The sequence below is a fragment of the Phyllostomus hastatus genome, unplaced genomic scaffold (genome assembly GCF_019186645.2).
Source record: "Phyllostomus hastatus isolate PE091 unplaced genomic scaffold, TTU_PhHast_1.1 phas_contig_152, whole genome shotgun sequence".
Lineage (NCBI taxonomy): Eukaryota > Metazoa > Chordata > Mammalia > Chiroptera > Phyllostomidae > Phyllostomus > Phyllostomus hastatus.
In genome coordinates this window covers 10,218,497-10,234,612 of record NW_025333622.1, presented here as the reverse complement: position 1 = coordinate 10,234,612, position 16,116 = coordinate 10,218,497, and the positions used below count along the sequence as shown (strand labels likewise).

Genomic DNA, 16,116 nt, shown 5'->3' with positions numbered 1-16,116 from the left:
GTCATGAAAGGCAGGGATCTACATCCAAGATTACTCTATCTAGCAAAACTATCATTTAGAATGGAAGGGCAGATAAAGTGCTTCTCAGATAAGGTCAAGTTAAAGGAGTTCATCATCACCAAGCCCTTATTATTTGAAATGCTAAAGGGACTTATCTAAGAAAGAGAAGATGATCAAACCTATGAACACTAAAATGCAAACAAACTCAAAACTATCAAATCCAAACCTAAAGAAAAAAAAAAACAAGCTAAGCAAACAACTAAAACAGGAACAGAACCACAGAAATGGAGATCACATGGAGGGTTATCAGTGGGGAGGGAGGCAGGAGAATAGGGGCAAAGGTACAGGGAATAAGAAGCATAAATGGTAGGTAGAAAATAGACAGGGAGAGGTTAAGAATACTACAGGAAATGTAGAAACCAAAGAACTTATATGTATGACCCATGGACATGAACTAAGGGGAGAGAATGGTGGTGGGAGGATGGGTGCATGGCGGAGGGAAATAAAGAGGAGAAAAAAAATGGGACAACTGTAATAGCATAATCAATAAAATATTTTTAAAAAGAAAAGGTTTAAGAAGACCTGTCTTGCTCCAAAAACTGCTCTCTTGTCCTTTCCTATTACCTCTGGCCTTCAGCCTGGGCCTTGGTGTATTAACATGTAGAACATTCTCCTTCCTTAAAGAGCTATCATTTCTTTTCAGGCCTGCAAGTGTGGCACCTGTTCAATATAAAAAGAATGGGAGTGACATAGTATAGCAGACATCTCTTAATCAGCTTTTACCTCTTCCTTTGGACCCGTCCCTTCCCCACTCCATGTGACTCTGATGTTTGAGGGGAAGGGCTTATGAAGGAACTTCAGCCAATCAGACTGAATCTTGAGAGAAGGCAGTGGAGGAACTCAGCTGGAGATGGTCATTGATGGCCACAGAGGCCCAGAGTTGCCTCATTCCTGCCCTTATTGAACCCTAGAATTTTAGGAATTCTTTCAAAGTTGTGATCTACCCAGTATACATTAGAAAAATTACTAGTTTTGCCTATGATAGCAGGAAGTCTACTGCTTGAACCAAAGAGCCCACATACATGCTAGTAGACTGACTTACATCCCTCAGTTTCCATATCTATAAAGTGGGGGTCTCTCAGGTCCCTCCAGCTCTACCTAACCTTCCCCAGCAGATGCACTCTGCTTGCTCTGGAATTCTCCGTAGCAACCGTCACCATTACCCCTCAGCATCCATATACCTTATGTACAAATCGTGGAACCAAGAGTTGTTTTTAAAGCCTTTTATTTAGGCTGTAAAACCACAAGCTTCGTATTTGCCCCTTACTACATCTCAGCGGTATTATTTTGCTAACAGTTTTGCCAGCTTCTCTGCTATGGTACTGAGCATAAATAGAACATAAAAATTTCCAGGAATTGTCAACTTGGCACTTCTTATACAGAGTTAAGATTTCTTTTATAGCATTAATGAAAATAAAGCCTAGGACTAAAACATGCCCCAAACTTCTAGAAGCTATATTTCCTTCTCAATTAAAATTTACTGTTTGGAAAAGTACAATGTACTCTTTTTTTTTCCTCTGGAGGGAAAAGTCCTCCAAAGAATCATATACTGCTTACTGCACAAACTAAGGAACAAGTATAAACACAGCTGCCTATTAAAATTAAGTAAAGGCAAACATTCCTGCAGCTAGCTACGACAGCAGCCTGCAAGTCTAAACTGTATCTATAAAAAGAGAAAGCTACCTTGCTAAGCGTATAGTTAAACTCTAAGGCTGCACCACCAGAAAAGCTGGTTATTGGAACTGCCAGCTTTCGATAGCAGGATTTAAGAGCTGCAAAAGTGGGGCCTGATTGCAGTATCAGGAGAGCCAACATACTGTCCCCTGGTCACAGCCAAGAAAATTTAGTCCTTTTTTATTCTTAAGGTAGCAAGGTGGGATGGGAGTAATCCGTAGGCTCTGCTCCTTAACCCCCCACCCCATGGCCTCACATTAGACCTTGCCAGCCAAAAAGTAGATAAAGAGAGATAGGAAAGGGAGAGATACCAAATGGGCAGGAGAGATACTGACAATAGGCAGGAAAGAAAAAGATAGAAAAGCCCCTAGTGCTGTGTGTCTGGGAGAGACTGGAGTAGCAGAGGAAAAAAGAATGAGGGTCGGTAAATAACAGGCTTTGCAGCAGCCACCAGTTATCAGAATTGGGAAGCAGACAAAGTGAATTTTGAGAATGTATTTTTACATGCTATGAATTAGCAGGCTTTGAAGTCTAAGTGTCCAGATTCCAAATTTGGCTCTACCATGTTGTATGACCTTGAGCAAGTGACTTACATCTGTGTGCCTCCATTTTCTTATCAGTGCAACAAGGGTGATAACACCACCTGCCTCATCAAGTCCCTGTCAGGATTACATAAATTAATAAATGCCAACACCTGGAACAGTGCCTGGCACAGACTAAGCCCTCAGTAAATATTATGATTATTATTTTACTGATACAATTTAAGGTTCTTTGTGAGACATAGAAAAGACTAAATTCATTTTTAGTTACAAACACATTGTCTGACCAACCCACAGGCAGACAGACTAAACCAGTCCCAGTCTTCCTACTCCTTGTTTGTCTCTCTCCTCTCATCCACCCTCGTCAAGCCATCTTCAGCTCACTTCACATCTCAGAGCAGCATCCAGCTCATTCTCCACTGGCAGGTCCTGTCTCCATTTGGACAGAGCTTCATCTCCAGACCACAGAGTACTGTGGATGAGTTTTAATTACCAAACAATGGGAAGAGACAATGAAAATGATTCCCCCAATCCAAATTCACCAGCTAATTCAAAACCCTCCAATGAAACTCATTCTATATACATCTAGCCTATGTATTTCTATAGAGTTCTAATGGATCTTAAGGTTGGTGTTAGAGGGACACCTGTGTGGGTCTAAGATTCTGGAACATTCTTAAGCAACAATGTTCAAGAAATTCAGAGAATTACAAACATCTGTGATTACAGATTTAAAACAAAATAATATATCCTTCTGTATCTCCATTCCTACCATCATTTCACCTCCTCCCCCACAAAAACAAGAATAGCTCTTCAAGCTTGTGCATAGCTTGGGAGGCCCATACTTGAGGAGCAATAAGTGAGAAAGGAGCCATGTGCCTAATCAGTTGGTCTGAAAACAAGATGTTCAGCATTGGATTTACTTAAAATAATCTAGTAGAGCATTTGTGTGTGCACATGGGCATATGTGCATATGTGTGTGCGTGTTCTTAATACCACCGCCCAAAGCCCGCCTCCACAGATTTTGGCATGAACTGGCTTGGGCAAAAGCTTGGGGATCAGTAGTTTTTTAAAAGCCAGAGATGAAGCTAAATCAATCCTAATGGTCAATAAGGTAATTGACGTAGCCAAATGACCAATACAGCCACAGTGGGGAGGAAAAAAAAGTCACAGTAAGAATCCCTAAGAGAAAAAAAAAACAATAAATCCACTTTGTAAAGTGAAATGGATGCATCCCTGCTGGGGAGAGACTTGTCACATGGTTTGCTTTTCCTAGAAAGAGCTGCAATTAGCTGCCAACAGATGCATTATTTCATCAGTCCCATAAATACTCAATAAAATTCTTCCACTCTGCTTTATGTCAGCCTTGCAGGGGCGGAGGGTGGGAGGAATCTTCTGATGAAATACAGTACTGAACTATCAAAATTTCCTTCTAAATTATTAAAATTAGCATTAATAAAAATAAAATATTTTAGTAAAATCTTATCCCAAAATACCTCTAAAAGCCCTTGAAGTTTCCTCTTAAAATGAAAAAAAAAAACAGCAGTAGTAAAATTTTTACAAAGCTAGTTTCAGCTATTAACTCTACAGCATAATACAATTCCATTTCAAATCCAGTGGGGAGCCAAGACTGCACAGCAGAAAAAGTCTTAAATCAAAGTCGGGAGGCCTGGATTCCTGTCCTGGCAACAAACAGCTAGCTATGTGATCATGGCTAAGTGTTGACTTAATTTCCCTAGGACTCGGTTTTCTCAGAAAAATTAGATGAGCTGTAAGTCCCTCCCAGTCTAAAAGTCTGGAAACACCAAGATATGTCTTCATCTTGCTGACTTTGTTTCACTAGCAAATTAATGTGTTTACAATTTACACAACCTAAAGTTAAGTTATTCTGGCAATTCCACTAATAATTTTAACCAGTTCCAGCCACGGTGCACACACTGAATGAGCAAAACAGTAAAGTACCTTGACTATGGCACTATTTTCCATCTGAGTGAGAGCTAGTCTTCCTTCCCTAACTCTGCCAGCCAGGCAATGGCTCCTGCCCCAAACTCCTGTCATTCTTTTTAAGGGAGAAAATACATGAAAAGCATCTTCATGCTTTTGACCATATCCTCATACCATTATTATTTCCTAGTATTTTTCTTCATGTTGACTCATTTTAGCTTCAATAAAAACAATGTATTCTTTAAAGGAACTTCATACATAGAAAAGGTTTTTTGCCATAAATGAAAGAAAAATGTTAAATGGATACAAAGAAAAAAAGCAAAACAACTAAATTCTAACTAAATTCTAGCTAAATATTGTTGTCCACAGAAGGTTTAAGCATGAGGACCTTTTTCTGTCTGTTAAGAAAAACTGCAAATAGTGATATGTTTCAGAAATATTTGTACCAAATGGAAGCTTTTACCTGGTTATTAGTATTGAAACAGAAAGAAAAAGAAAATAAAACTCTCACCATGTGATTCAATCCCATTCCACATACCATCAAAAGTCATTTTAAAAACCATCCAAGATCATGGCTGTGCACACATCTCACGTCTGGAAAACACAACAAACGGTTCCGACCGCACCTATGCTGACGTGCACCGTGACTAATCTCTCTACGAGGATGTCCCTTTCCAAGATGGGCCTGCGCTCTAGCTACACTCTCATCTGGGGCTCCCACTATTTGAACCGCTCTTCCTCCTATATCCACTCTGCCGCAGAATTTAGGTCTTTGCTGAACATCCCCTCATCAGAGAGGCTTTCTCTGACCATCCCCAATAATATGCTAAGCCCTTGCTCACCACCACACATGCTGTTTTTCTTCACAGCACTATCATCACCTGATATACAGTCATGCGCTGCTTAAGGACAGGGATACCATTCCGAGAAATGCATTGTTAGGTGATTTCAACATTCCATGAACATCATAGAGTACACTTACACAAACTTAGATGGTATAGCCTACCACACACATGGGCAATATACTATGGCCCACTGCTCCCACCCTACAAGCCTATATGGCGTGTTACTGTATAAATGACATGAGATTTAATCAAGTGCATGAGAAAATGATACAATCAAGAGATGTGGTAAACTCCATCTGTATGAGGCGGCTGCTAGAGTAGCACTGCATACTGTTGTACAGTACAACTTTTTTAATAAGTAGAAAGAGTACACTCTAAAAGAATAAAAATTACAGGATGACAGAACATAAATCAGTAACACAGTTATTTATTATCAACTATTATGTACTGTACATAATTGTATGTGCTACACTTGTATAGAACAGGCAGCGCAGTGGGTTTGTTTATACCAGCATCACTGAAAACACCCGAGCAATGTGTTGCTCTACAACACTATGACAGCTAAGACATCACTAGGCAATAGGAATTTTTCAGCTCCTTTTTAAGCTTATGAAACCACCATCATATATATAGTCTGTCATTAACCAAAAGGTTGTTATGTGACACGATTGTATTATTTATTCATTTACTTGCTGTCTATCCCCATCAAACTGTAGAATATAGTGAGCTCATAAGAATAGGGGCTTTGTTTACTGTAATATCCCTAGCACCTAATCTCTGGCACATGGTCAATACTCATTATTTGTTGAATGAACAAATGAATCCCCTCAGTTGATCTGGAGATCCTTCACACAGCTTTATTACCTAGACTCTGGCACCTAGCAGGTACTTAGGAGGATATGAAAATCATGCCAGGGAAACATGAAACCTAAGATCTCTGTGAACTCTGCCCTTACCACAAGAAGGGGCCTTGCTGAGAATGCTCACCCACCATTCCCTCTCTAGGACACTGGATGCCACAAAGTAAACTACTCAGCCACAGTAGAAATTTCTGGACAGACCACAAGCTAGATAAACTGAGATCAACACTGAATTTATATGCAGGGGATGGTCAAGTCATGGTATGACTAGAAAACCCCAGACTAGAAAGCTCTCTAATAAACCTATTACAATGCCTAAAATTTTTGCCATTATTGCTCAGTAACATCAGATGCATCCAAGTCTACATGTGGAAGCCAGAGTGTATCTCGAGACAGTGGCTGATGGGGCTATACATGGTCAGGCAATGCCAGCTCTAAAAGGGACGGGCTAAGCCCTGGAGCTGGTGAGTAGCAGAGAAACAGGCCAGCCATGCGTCTTGCTCCAATGAGGGCAGTCATGGAGTCAAGGGCATAAGGTCCATGGCAAGGACTGACTAGCTCTAGCTCAAGCTCAAGCCAGGTTGAGGTAAATGTCAGCCCCAGGACAGCCATTCTAGCAGGTTAAAGGATTGAGGCATCTGATGCTAACATAGGAGGCACAGAGCTTTGTTCTGAGACATCCTTGCCAGTACAGCAGAGATCTGGCTTAGAAAAGTAAAAAATAAATAAATAACTCCCAAGCTTAAATGGTTAAAGGCAGGGTTGTCAGCCCAACTGTTAAATGAGGATCAGGGCAGAGACGCAGTCCCACAGCCAGGGCCAACACAATGAATGGAACAGGAAGTCCTGGAGCCCAGGAGTCACTCCCACCATCACTTAGACTAAGTAAGTCCTACCAGCTAGTGAGACTGGGGCTGCCCCTAAACCTCCTTTCCAGATCCAGAGTAGCTCAGGCACTGGAGTGAGCCTGTCAGTACAGACAGAGTAGTGGGAAGCCTTCACCCAAATTCATCATTATCCTCATCTCCTAAATGACCTGACAGGGGCCCAGAGAGGATCTCCAACTGATCTAGTATCTACTACGTGACCTTGGCCAGTACAAGACACACCATAATGTGTTCCTTCCATGGTGCCAAGCTGGATTAAGTAATTTTATTGCCAGAATTCCTCTTTTAAAAGATAAGAGTCCTTGTAGGGTAAGGAAAACACAAAATCAATTCTCCATTAACATCCTAGAGTTTTATTAACAGAGATAGGGAGGACCACTCATCTAACCAGATTCTGAGAGAATCAAAGGTTTAAATCCAGAACATACATAAAAAGAACTAAATAAAATCAAGCACCAAATAAGGCCTTTGAGGCAGCTCAAAATTCACAAGTGAAATACAAAAATTCAACTCAGACAAACAAAGGGGAAACCAACAATCCCTGGAACAAGAAAACTTTTCAATAAAATAAAATCCGAGATATCCTTGGATATCCTTGGACATTTTATCCTAAAATATCCTTGGATATTTTATTCTTGGAGAAAGACCTACCTCTTAGATAAAGAGAAAGCCATTCCTTCTAAGAGAAAACCACCAAATCTACACAAATTAATTAATAATTACAACCAAAATTATTGAAAAGGGTCAGAAGAGGTTGATGTATATACATATGTAGATAAGCACCACATTTTCCTACAGCCTAGTTATTCAAAATTCAAAAATTTACAAAAATTTTAATGGACTATTTAAAATTTTATTAAAATTACTCTATTACAACACTGAAGAAGCACTGAGGTTCTAAAAAATAGGCCTCTGGGTCTGTTCACAATTTTTTACAGGGAAATTAAATTGAAGGCACTTCAACTCTGATTTTTTCCCCAGGATTTTTTTAAAAAGAAAGTTTCAATTAAGTCCCAATTTAATTTCAGAACTAAAATACTGCCATAAAATTAATTAACAATTATTTTAAACACAAAGTTTAAGCTCTCAAATAAGAGCCCATTACCTAACAATTCCTTTAAAATAATATCATTTCCTCCATCCCTTACATATATATGTGTATATATGTGTGTATACATACATACAGATAAAATTATGGCATTGTGAGTTTTCTACAATGTATGTAGATTTTTAAAGTGATGATTTTGAAATGGAAAACTGCAAAGTGAAGAAGGGAATGACAACCCCCAAATTCAGGGTTTATCAGTGAGTGGGGGTTGGGGATGAGGTAGAACTGGGGAGGAGCACGGGGGTGGGGGGGGGCGGTCCTCAAAGGCAATGGTAATATTTTTTTAACTGAGTGATGGGGAACAGATGTTTACTGCACCATTATTCTCCATACCTTATGTATATCTTGTGATCTTAAAATGTGCAATAATTAACAATAACTATTTTAAAAAGTGAGTTTACACAATTGTCATTGTATAAGGCATATACAGATATATTTAAATCAAACTCTCTTCAGAATATTTTTTCAGCAATGATACTCAACAAGAAAACAATTAAGAGTGCTTAATTTGTGCAGTAGCCAACCTATCATCACATTTGACCACCTCCACATAATTAACAAACTAACATTATTTTTCTAAACTTTAACACAGACACACTAGATTTTTCTTTCCACTCTATATTGTTTTGTTCTGCTTACTTAAGAACAAAACAAAACTATTATTCTCTCAACTTCACTGTAACTTTCATCATTTGGTTTAAAAAAAATCTTAATTTTTTCCCTTGTTCTCTGAATGAGTCTGAAGAAATGACAACAACGTCATACCCCCTATTAAAAATATACAACAGTACTATTTACATCACCCAAAGTGATTATAAAAAAATTTTAGTAAACATTTTGGTAGAAACGGGCTTTCAGTTTGCCTATTTTGTTGTTTCCAACTATGTTTTGCCAAGAAGAACCTCTAAGTCACATACCAGGAAAAGACATCAGACATCCTAATATTTTTTTTAACATCTCCCCAATTCTATGTTATTTACTCTCCTTTCAATACAGGAGTAGAAATGTCTTAGATACTTTCATTTGTCTTTGTTCACATACCTGAATTCCTGTGGTCTTCAAAGACCAACTATTTTCAGCATTTCAAAAAGCATAAAACATACATTTGCTTGTAATTTGGTCATGCCAGGAAATGAAAATATTTTTTTCTTTTTCCACTGGGATTTTACTTGGCCTTCCTAAGTTATCTGGTTAACTCATGCTAATCAGATATTCAGACACATGTCATTAATAAAAATGGAAAAATTAATCATAAGTACTTAATAAACATCTGGAAAAACCATTCAAAATATGAGATCCATGAGGCAAAAACAATAAAAGTGGCCTTTTATTACTGGTATTTGCTTTTTAACCAGATATACTGGTACTTTAAAAACAAGAGGACAAAATCTAGGGACCACTGACTAAAGAAGTTCAGACTATCGCTGCTATCAAAAACTCCAGAGAACGTTGATTTCCTAACTCTGTTAAAAATCTGCAAGTCAACTTTCAATTTTTTTTGTCAGTTCAGTTCTTTGCTCCTCAGTTTTTGTAAAAAGTATAAATCCTGTGCGCTATTAGGAGGGAACAAGTATTTCATATTACAACTTCCTGCTACAACCTAGTGCCAGGTTAATGGCACTAGGGCTCTCTTTTTCATAGCTTTCAACTTTCCTTAAAATCAAAATGAGACCCATCACAAACTACTGTCTTTACAAAGTTAAATACTCTGGGTGTCTGAACAAAACCAAACTACATGGGATGACTTTAAAACAATACCTTTAAAAACAAATTAAGCCAGCTTTCCAGATAATCCTTTTTGGCCATGTAACACAGCCCAGGGAACAGGTGCAGGGCGAGCCTTCCTAGAGGCTGTCTCCTCCTTCAAGAACCTGACCTTTTCCAGCCAGCAGCTCTGGCACCCCATGAAGCAGTTACCAGGAGGCCTAATGCCTGCTTTCCCGTCTGCACTTTCCAAATGGCTCCTGACGCCAACAACTGAGATATGACCTGGCTCTCAGATGAGAACATGCCTCCCAAGTGATTTGCCAAGTTTCCCTGGAAGCATTTCTTAGTATATGTTCTCTGAGCGCCCTCCTCACCCTCTCAAACATGGTTCATTCTTCCTTCTTTCCCGGCACTTCTAATTCCACCTCCCACCCCACCCCTGTAATGCCTTATATCTTCAGTCCAAACTCCTTACCCACTTTTGGGAACTGCTGATCCCCTCCCAGCCTAAAACCCCAATTTCAAATCCAAAGGCTGTAATTCAATTTTGGAGCTGGTTTGAAGTGATCTTTTTAAGGCATACCTGCAGGCAGCTCAGTTATGGCTTCTTCCCTCGCCTTCTCCAGCTTCTCCCTTACCCAGGGAAATTCTTGCAGGGAATCTAGGAATGTATCAAATGCTTTAGGACCTCTGGAAGGTAGGATATCCAGCAGCAGCATTGTTTTCCGGAGGCCTGTGGTTTGAGCTTTGATTTCTTGAAGATGGTTTTCTGTCAAGACCCCTTCCTGGTAAAGATACTGAAGAACCAGTCCCTCCACCAGTACTTCTGCACCCAGCTCCAGGCGAAGGGAGCGGAGCACTTGCTTGTCTCTAGCCTCCATCTCTCCCTGGGAAGAAACAAAATTGTACCTCAGATTACAGGAATACTGATGTGCCCCTAAAGCTACTGCCCTGCAATGTCATCTCCTGAAGGAAATGGGCATCTTTGAACCCTAGAGTGCCGGCCATGGTGTTAAACTTCTGGCTTTTAAGCCCAGCCTAATTCATTTCAACTGTTTCAAACATAATGAACAATCCTGAATATAAAACTTTTTTTTTCCTGATTTTGCTTTCCACACAACGGGAGTCCCAGCTCAATTCCTTATTCTATAAAAAGATTGGGGAGGGGGGGGTTCAGACACCCTGCTTTAAAAGCTTTAAAGTGCTTTATCCGACTATTACATTAAATGACATTTCATTTTAACATAGTTGAGAAGAAACAGCGGTTTTATTTGAATAGTGCCTTCAGCAGAGTTGCCCCACCACTACAGAAACTGCCTGCAGGTGCCCTTTTGAACATGGGCATTGGCAGAACATGCTCTGCAATGGGCACGGGGGCCAGAAACCAGCAGCACTAATAAGTTTAAGAATCTCTTACCTAGGAGAAAAGGCTTATACACCATCACCTTCAAGAAAAACATTTAAGTGTTTGTGTCCGGTCTCCAGTAATCTTGTATATAGTCAGAAATTCCACCCCATCTCTCGAGGAATTCAGACTTGCCATCGCGACACTACCGTGACTACACATGCATGGAACATTCGGTGGGATTTTTTTCTTTAAAAGAAAAATATCCACATGCTAGTCCTGCCACGCAGGGTTTGAAAGCATATTGCCAAGACCACCGCACCAGTGAGCTGAAGGGAGGTTGTGTAAGTGGCCGGGACACCCACACAAAGTGAACTACGGCCCCTGCCCCCAGCCCTCCAGGCAACCCCCGGCCCCAGTCCGAGTGGTGGCGGGTGAGGATCTTGTGCACTTCGGGCTGCCAGGGCCCGTTTGCAACTTGTTTTTATTCCCTGTCTCAGCAGCTGAAGCTAGTATCACCAACAGGAGGGACTATGAGAGGTTTTTGGGACAGCCTGACCCGCTAAAATGGTGTTGGGAATGACCTTCAGGGAGGACCAAGGGGAGAGCTGGGCCCCGGGCACCCCCACCGCCAGCCACCCAAACCGGGTCCACTCAGGTTGCCGCGAGCGGGATAGGAGGGAGGGGGAGCCACGTCGGCCCAGGCCGTTAGGCCACAGACGCCGCTGCACCGGGCCTTCGAGAAAGGATGGATACGGAGTTTCTGGTTTCCTGTTACTTACGTCTGCAAACACGTATCTTAAAAAATAAATAAATAAAACTGCCACCGGAATCCACAGTGTTAGGGAACCTGAACCAAAAGCACCATCTTTATTAAAGGCGAAAACTGAGAACAGGAAGTGTTGTCGCCATCTTTGTTAAGGGCAAAGACAGGAAGTGCTGCAGCTGTCCTTATTGAGAGCTCAAGTAACGGCCTGAAGCCTTTACTGCCATGTTTCTTGTGGGTAAATAACCTAGCCAGCTGGAGATGAAAAGTAGCGTTACTTTTGGGGAGGCAAGTATCTAAGAAAAAACGTAATTGCATTTTAAACACAGTAACTCCACCACGGCTTTGCACGCAATTGAAACACTAGGTCTCAAAAGACATTTTATCAGAGAGGCCTCACATGACCACTTTATTTAAAATTGCAAAATCCATCTCCTGCACTCCCATGCCCTTTTCCAACTTTAATTTTATCTGTAGCATTATCACCATCTTACTAAAACTTCTACTTAATCATTTATTTATCATCTGTTTCCCTCTAGAAAAAACACAAGGTCATTTCTTTATATCCTGCTCACAAAGCATCTACAAGTCAATCAGTTAGGACTCAGTTCCAATGATCAACTAGCTACTCCAGACAGAAAGGGATTTTTCATGGCGGTGAATTGGGTACATTCACAATCATTGGAAAGACTGGAAAAGGTCTGGCATACAAGCATAACTCCCTAAACAACAGTGACAAACTGGCTCATGGGCACAACCAGGAAGATAGAGTCAGGAAGCCACAACCCCACAGTTCCAGCCTTAACACTGACAGACTGGGCAATGAAACGCTGCTGCAGAAAAGACAAGGTCTCCACAGCTGTATTTGCCAGCAGCATCAAAATAGAATCTGCAAACTTACTCTGATGCATGAAGGAAAGACCCCCAAAGAACCCAAATTATCTTCTGGAGGGTTGGGCCCCTTGTAGTACAGGCTTCCCTTGCTAAGTGAGTGTTCTAGGAACCCATCTGTGTCACTGCATCAGCTGGTGTTGTTGTGAGAGGCTGCATTAGGCTTCAGTGATTTTTTTAAGAGTCTTTCAAATGCATTTGCCCATTTCATGAAATGTGATTTACCAGTGTACCTGCCCACACAGCAATGTGTTAAGCAGTTTTTTTTTTACCAAAAAAGGCATGAACCCTGTGCCCCACCCTCCCTATTCACCTGATCTCACCCCAGCAGTTTTTGTGTGTGTGTGTTTGTTTTCCCTGATGAAAAAAATCCTCAAAAGGAAACATTTTGCTGATGTGGAAGAGGTGAAACAAAAAATAGCAGAAACTCTAAAAGGTATCAAAATCAAGGAGTTCAAAAACTGTTTTGAGCAGTGGAAAAAACATCTTGATAGGTGTATTATATCAAATGGGGAGTACTTTGAAGGTGACTGAAGTTTAAACATGAAAGAATAAATACACAATTTTGTGTTATTAAATTCCAGGGGTTTATTTGGTTCCCCCCCCATATGCAGTTGGTAAAACAATTAGCATATGGAATGTTATCAAGCAGAGGTGTCTGGAACATGTAGTTTGGAGTTTTCCAGATGCTGAAGCACAGAAAGTTATGCTAAAAAGAAAGAGGGGCTGATACTGTGATACTAGGTGATAGATCTGCTGAGTTCACCACATTTTTCATTCGGAAGCCAAAATAAATGCACGATCCAAATATAAAAAGATACAAAAACGTTAAGTTGAGGTTCTTCCCTCAAATTCCTTTATGAAATTCCTTTATGAAATGAGTCAGTCAATAAATATATTTTTGATTCACTTTCAGATCAGTTGGATAGTATATACAGAAATTCATACATACTGCTAAAAATTAGTTGATAGTAACAACAACCAAAAAAAACCACAACTCCTTAAGTATCATTATTTCCATAGAGGTTTTCACGACCCTCATCTCTAGTGGAAGATGAAATATCTTTGTAAGCAAACTAGTGGAGAGCAATTCTAAATCTCATGCCTCAAAACCTTATAATTTTTATAACCAGTTTAAAGTGTTGTTACACCAATCTGCCATTTTACTATACAATATTTTTACATGAGTGGCAGGTATTAATTTTATAACTAGCATTTTACATATGTGAGTGTGGAATCGAAATGGTCGTGTCTTAGCCAGAATCTCATAGTTAATACATGCATATAGGGAAACCTGAATTCTAACCAGTTGTCTCTGGTTTCATGCTATTTCCAGTACATAGCACAACCCACAGTCCTGGTAAAGAGTCTGTCATTCTGATGACAGCCAAAATATTGCCAAGTCATTCTGGTGCCATCTCCCACTCTTGATACTCTTAAGTTCCAGGTAGTCTATTCATTCTCTCCATCTTCTTTTGTCCTGGAATTGCTGTCCTTTCCTGGGCAAAACGTCTGTATGTGGACTGTATTAGCAACATTCTCTGTCTTTATCCAGATAAAGTGCAGACCTCTTGTGATACTGCCAATAGCTTAGGTTCCTGACTTTTGAGGGAAGAAAAAAACATATTTTTCCAACTGCAAAGTAAACTTTGATAATTTCCCAACATACAGTAAAGTTCAAACAAATAGCACAAAAAGCACCTGTATAAAAACTACCTAGGTTAAAACACTTCTTGATGATTTGTTGTATTTGGAAAGGCTTTAGATATTCTGGGAAATAGAAAGCAATATTGATGATGATATCCAGGGGAAGATGAAGAGCAAATAGTGAGTTCCATGAAAATTCACAGAACAGAGGAAAAGTGAATGAGACAGCATGAGAAGAATTAGTGCAGAAACCAAGGGGCATAGAGTCCTTGTGGTGAACAACCTGAGAGGTTAGCATTAAAGATCTGAATCAATTAGTCTGTTGGAGGACCACCACCCATTCTAGTGTGCAATGATACTTCTGAGAAGCACACCAAAGGTTCAGCCTCCCTTATATACCATATTTTTCAAACCATAAGACACAGCTAGGTTTTAGAGAAAAACAGAGAAAAAAATTTTGAAGCAAAAAAAGTGGTAAAATATTTAATAACATAAATAACATAGTATTTCACCAACGTAAACATAAACAGAACTCAACAGCAGCATTAACAACCATTATTCCTCCCAAATTTGGTGGGAGGAAAGTGCATCTTATAGTCCAGAAAATACGGTAAATGTCTGAGGCCAACAGGCCCCTAAGGAATCCACAATAGATCAGAATCACCATCACAGGTGGTTACTCCTCCTCTCTGTCCAGTCCCTCCCTGTAGGCTGGACCTCTGCTCCCACAGAGGATTAAGCACCTGTTACCCAGTGGTAACCAATCCATTTTCAGAAAGGACATATATTTTCCTTTTTATCTCTCCCCTACGATGTTTACTTGCACCAACATATACCCATTGCCAATCTGCAAAAGAAAGAGTCATAAAGCTGGAAGAACAAGTGTAGTACTTTTCTGTCTTTCAATTTAGCCTTGGCTTTGCAACCTTCAAAACAAAAAATTAAGGGAGTTATTTTGGTTTTTTCTGCTTCATAGATGTGGAAATTAAGCCATGGAGAAAAAAAGATTCATTTCAAGCATACCTCAAACAGTTACAGAAATGGATCATGAATTAAGTAACAAAGAAACTTCAATAAATTCTGAAAAAAATCAATAGCATACAAACTATGTACTCTCCAATTTTACAATGAAATTGGAAATTTTAACAAAAGGATAGCTTCCATAAATACCATATGTTTGGAAACTAAATTAATCAACTATTAAACCCTTGAGTAAAAAAAAGTCATGCATACTTGTATTGATACAGCCATAAAAAAATATTATGGAGATTCCTCAAAAAAAAAAAAAAAATAGAATTTGCATATGATCCAGCAATCCCATTTCTGGATGTAGATTCAAAGAAAGCGAAATCAGTATCTCAAAGAGATACCTGCATTCCCATGTTCTTTTTTGTTTTTTGTTTTTTTAAGATTTTATTTCTTTACTTTTAGACAGAGAGGAAGGGAGAGAGAAAGAGAGGGAGAGAAACATCAGTGTGTAGTTGCCTCTCATGTACCCCCTACTGAGGGCCTGGCCCACAGCCCAGGCATGTGTCCTGACCAGGAATCAAACTGAGGACTCTTTAATTCGCAGGCCAGTGCCCAATCCACTGAGCCACACCAGCCAGGACTGCATTCCCATGTTCATTGCAGCATTATACACAACAGCTGCAACATAAGTGTCCATCAATGGATGAATAAATAGAATATATATATATTTCAGCATTGAAAAAAAAAAAGAAAATCACACTTACTAGAATGGCCAAAATCCAGAAGTCTGGCAACACCAAATGCTGACAAGGATGTGAAGCAACAGGCACTCTTATTCACTGCTGGTGGAAATGCAAAATGGTACAGCCACTTTGAA

The 16,116-nt window shown here is 39.8% G+C and overlaps 1 protein-coding gene across 3 annotated transcripts in view; it reads right to left on the bottom strand.

Annotated features, from left to right (window-relative positions):
• Positions 1–11,879, bottom strand: part of CRADD (CASP2 and RIPK1 domain containing adaptor with death domain) — a 187,606-nt gene extending 175,727 nt beyond the window's left edge. The window contains exons 1-2 of one of the 3 annotated variants that reach the window (XM_045830550.1): positions 11,749–11,879; positions 10,205–10,508 (exon numbers count right to left, since the gene is read on the bottom strand). In XM_045830550.1, the coding sequence (XP_045686506.1) occupies positions 10,205–10,502 (298 nt within the window). In that variant the 5' untranslated portion in view covers positions 10,503–10,508; positions 11,749–11,879. Of the gene's footprint in view, positions 1–10,204; positions 10,509–11,038; positions 11,424–11,748 lie in introns of those variants that run through there. The other 2 variants (XM_045830552.1, XM_045830551.1) reach the window with 2 other exon arrangements.
• Positions 11,880–16,116: the final 4,237 nt, after the last annotated feature.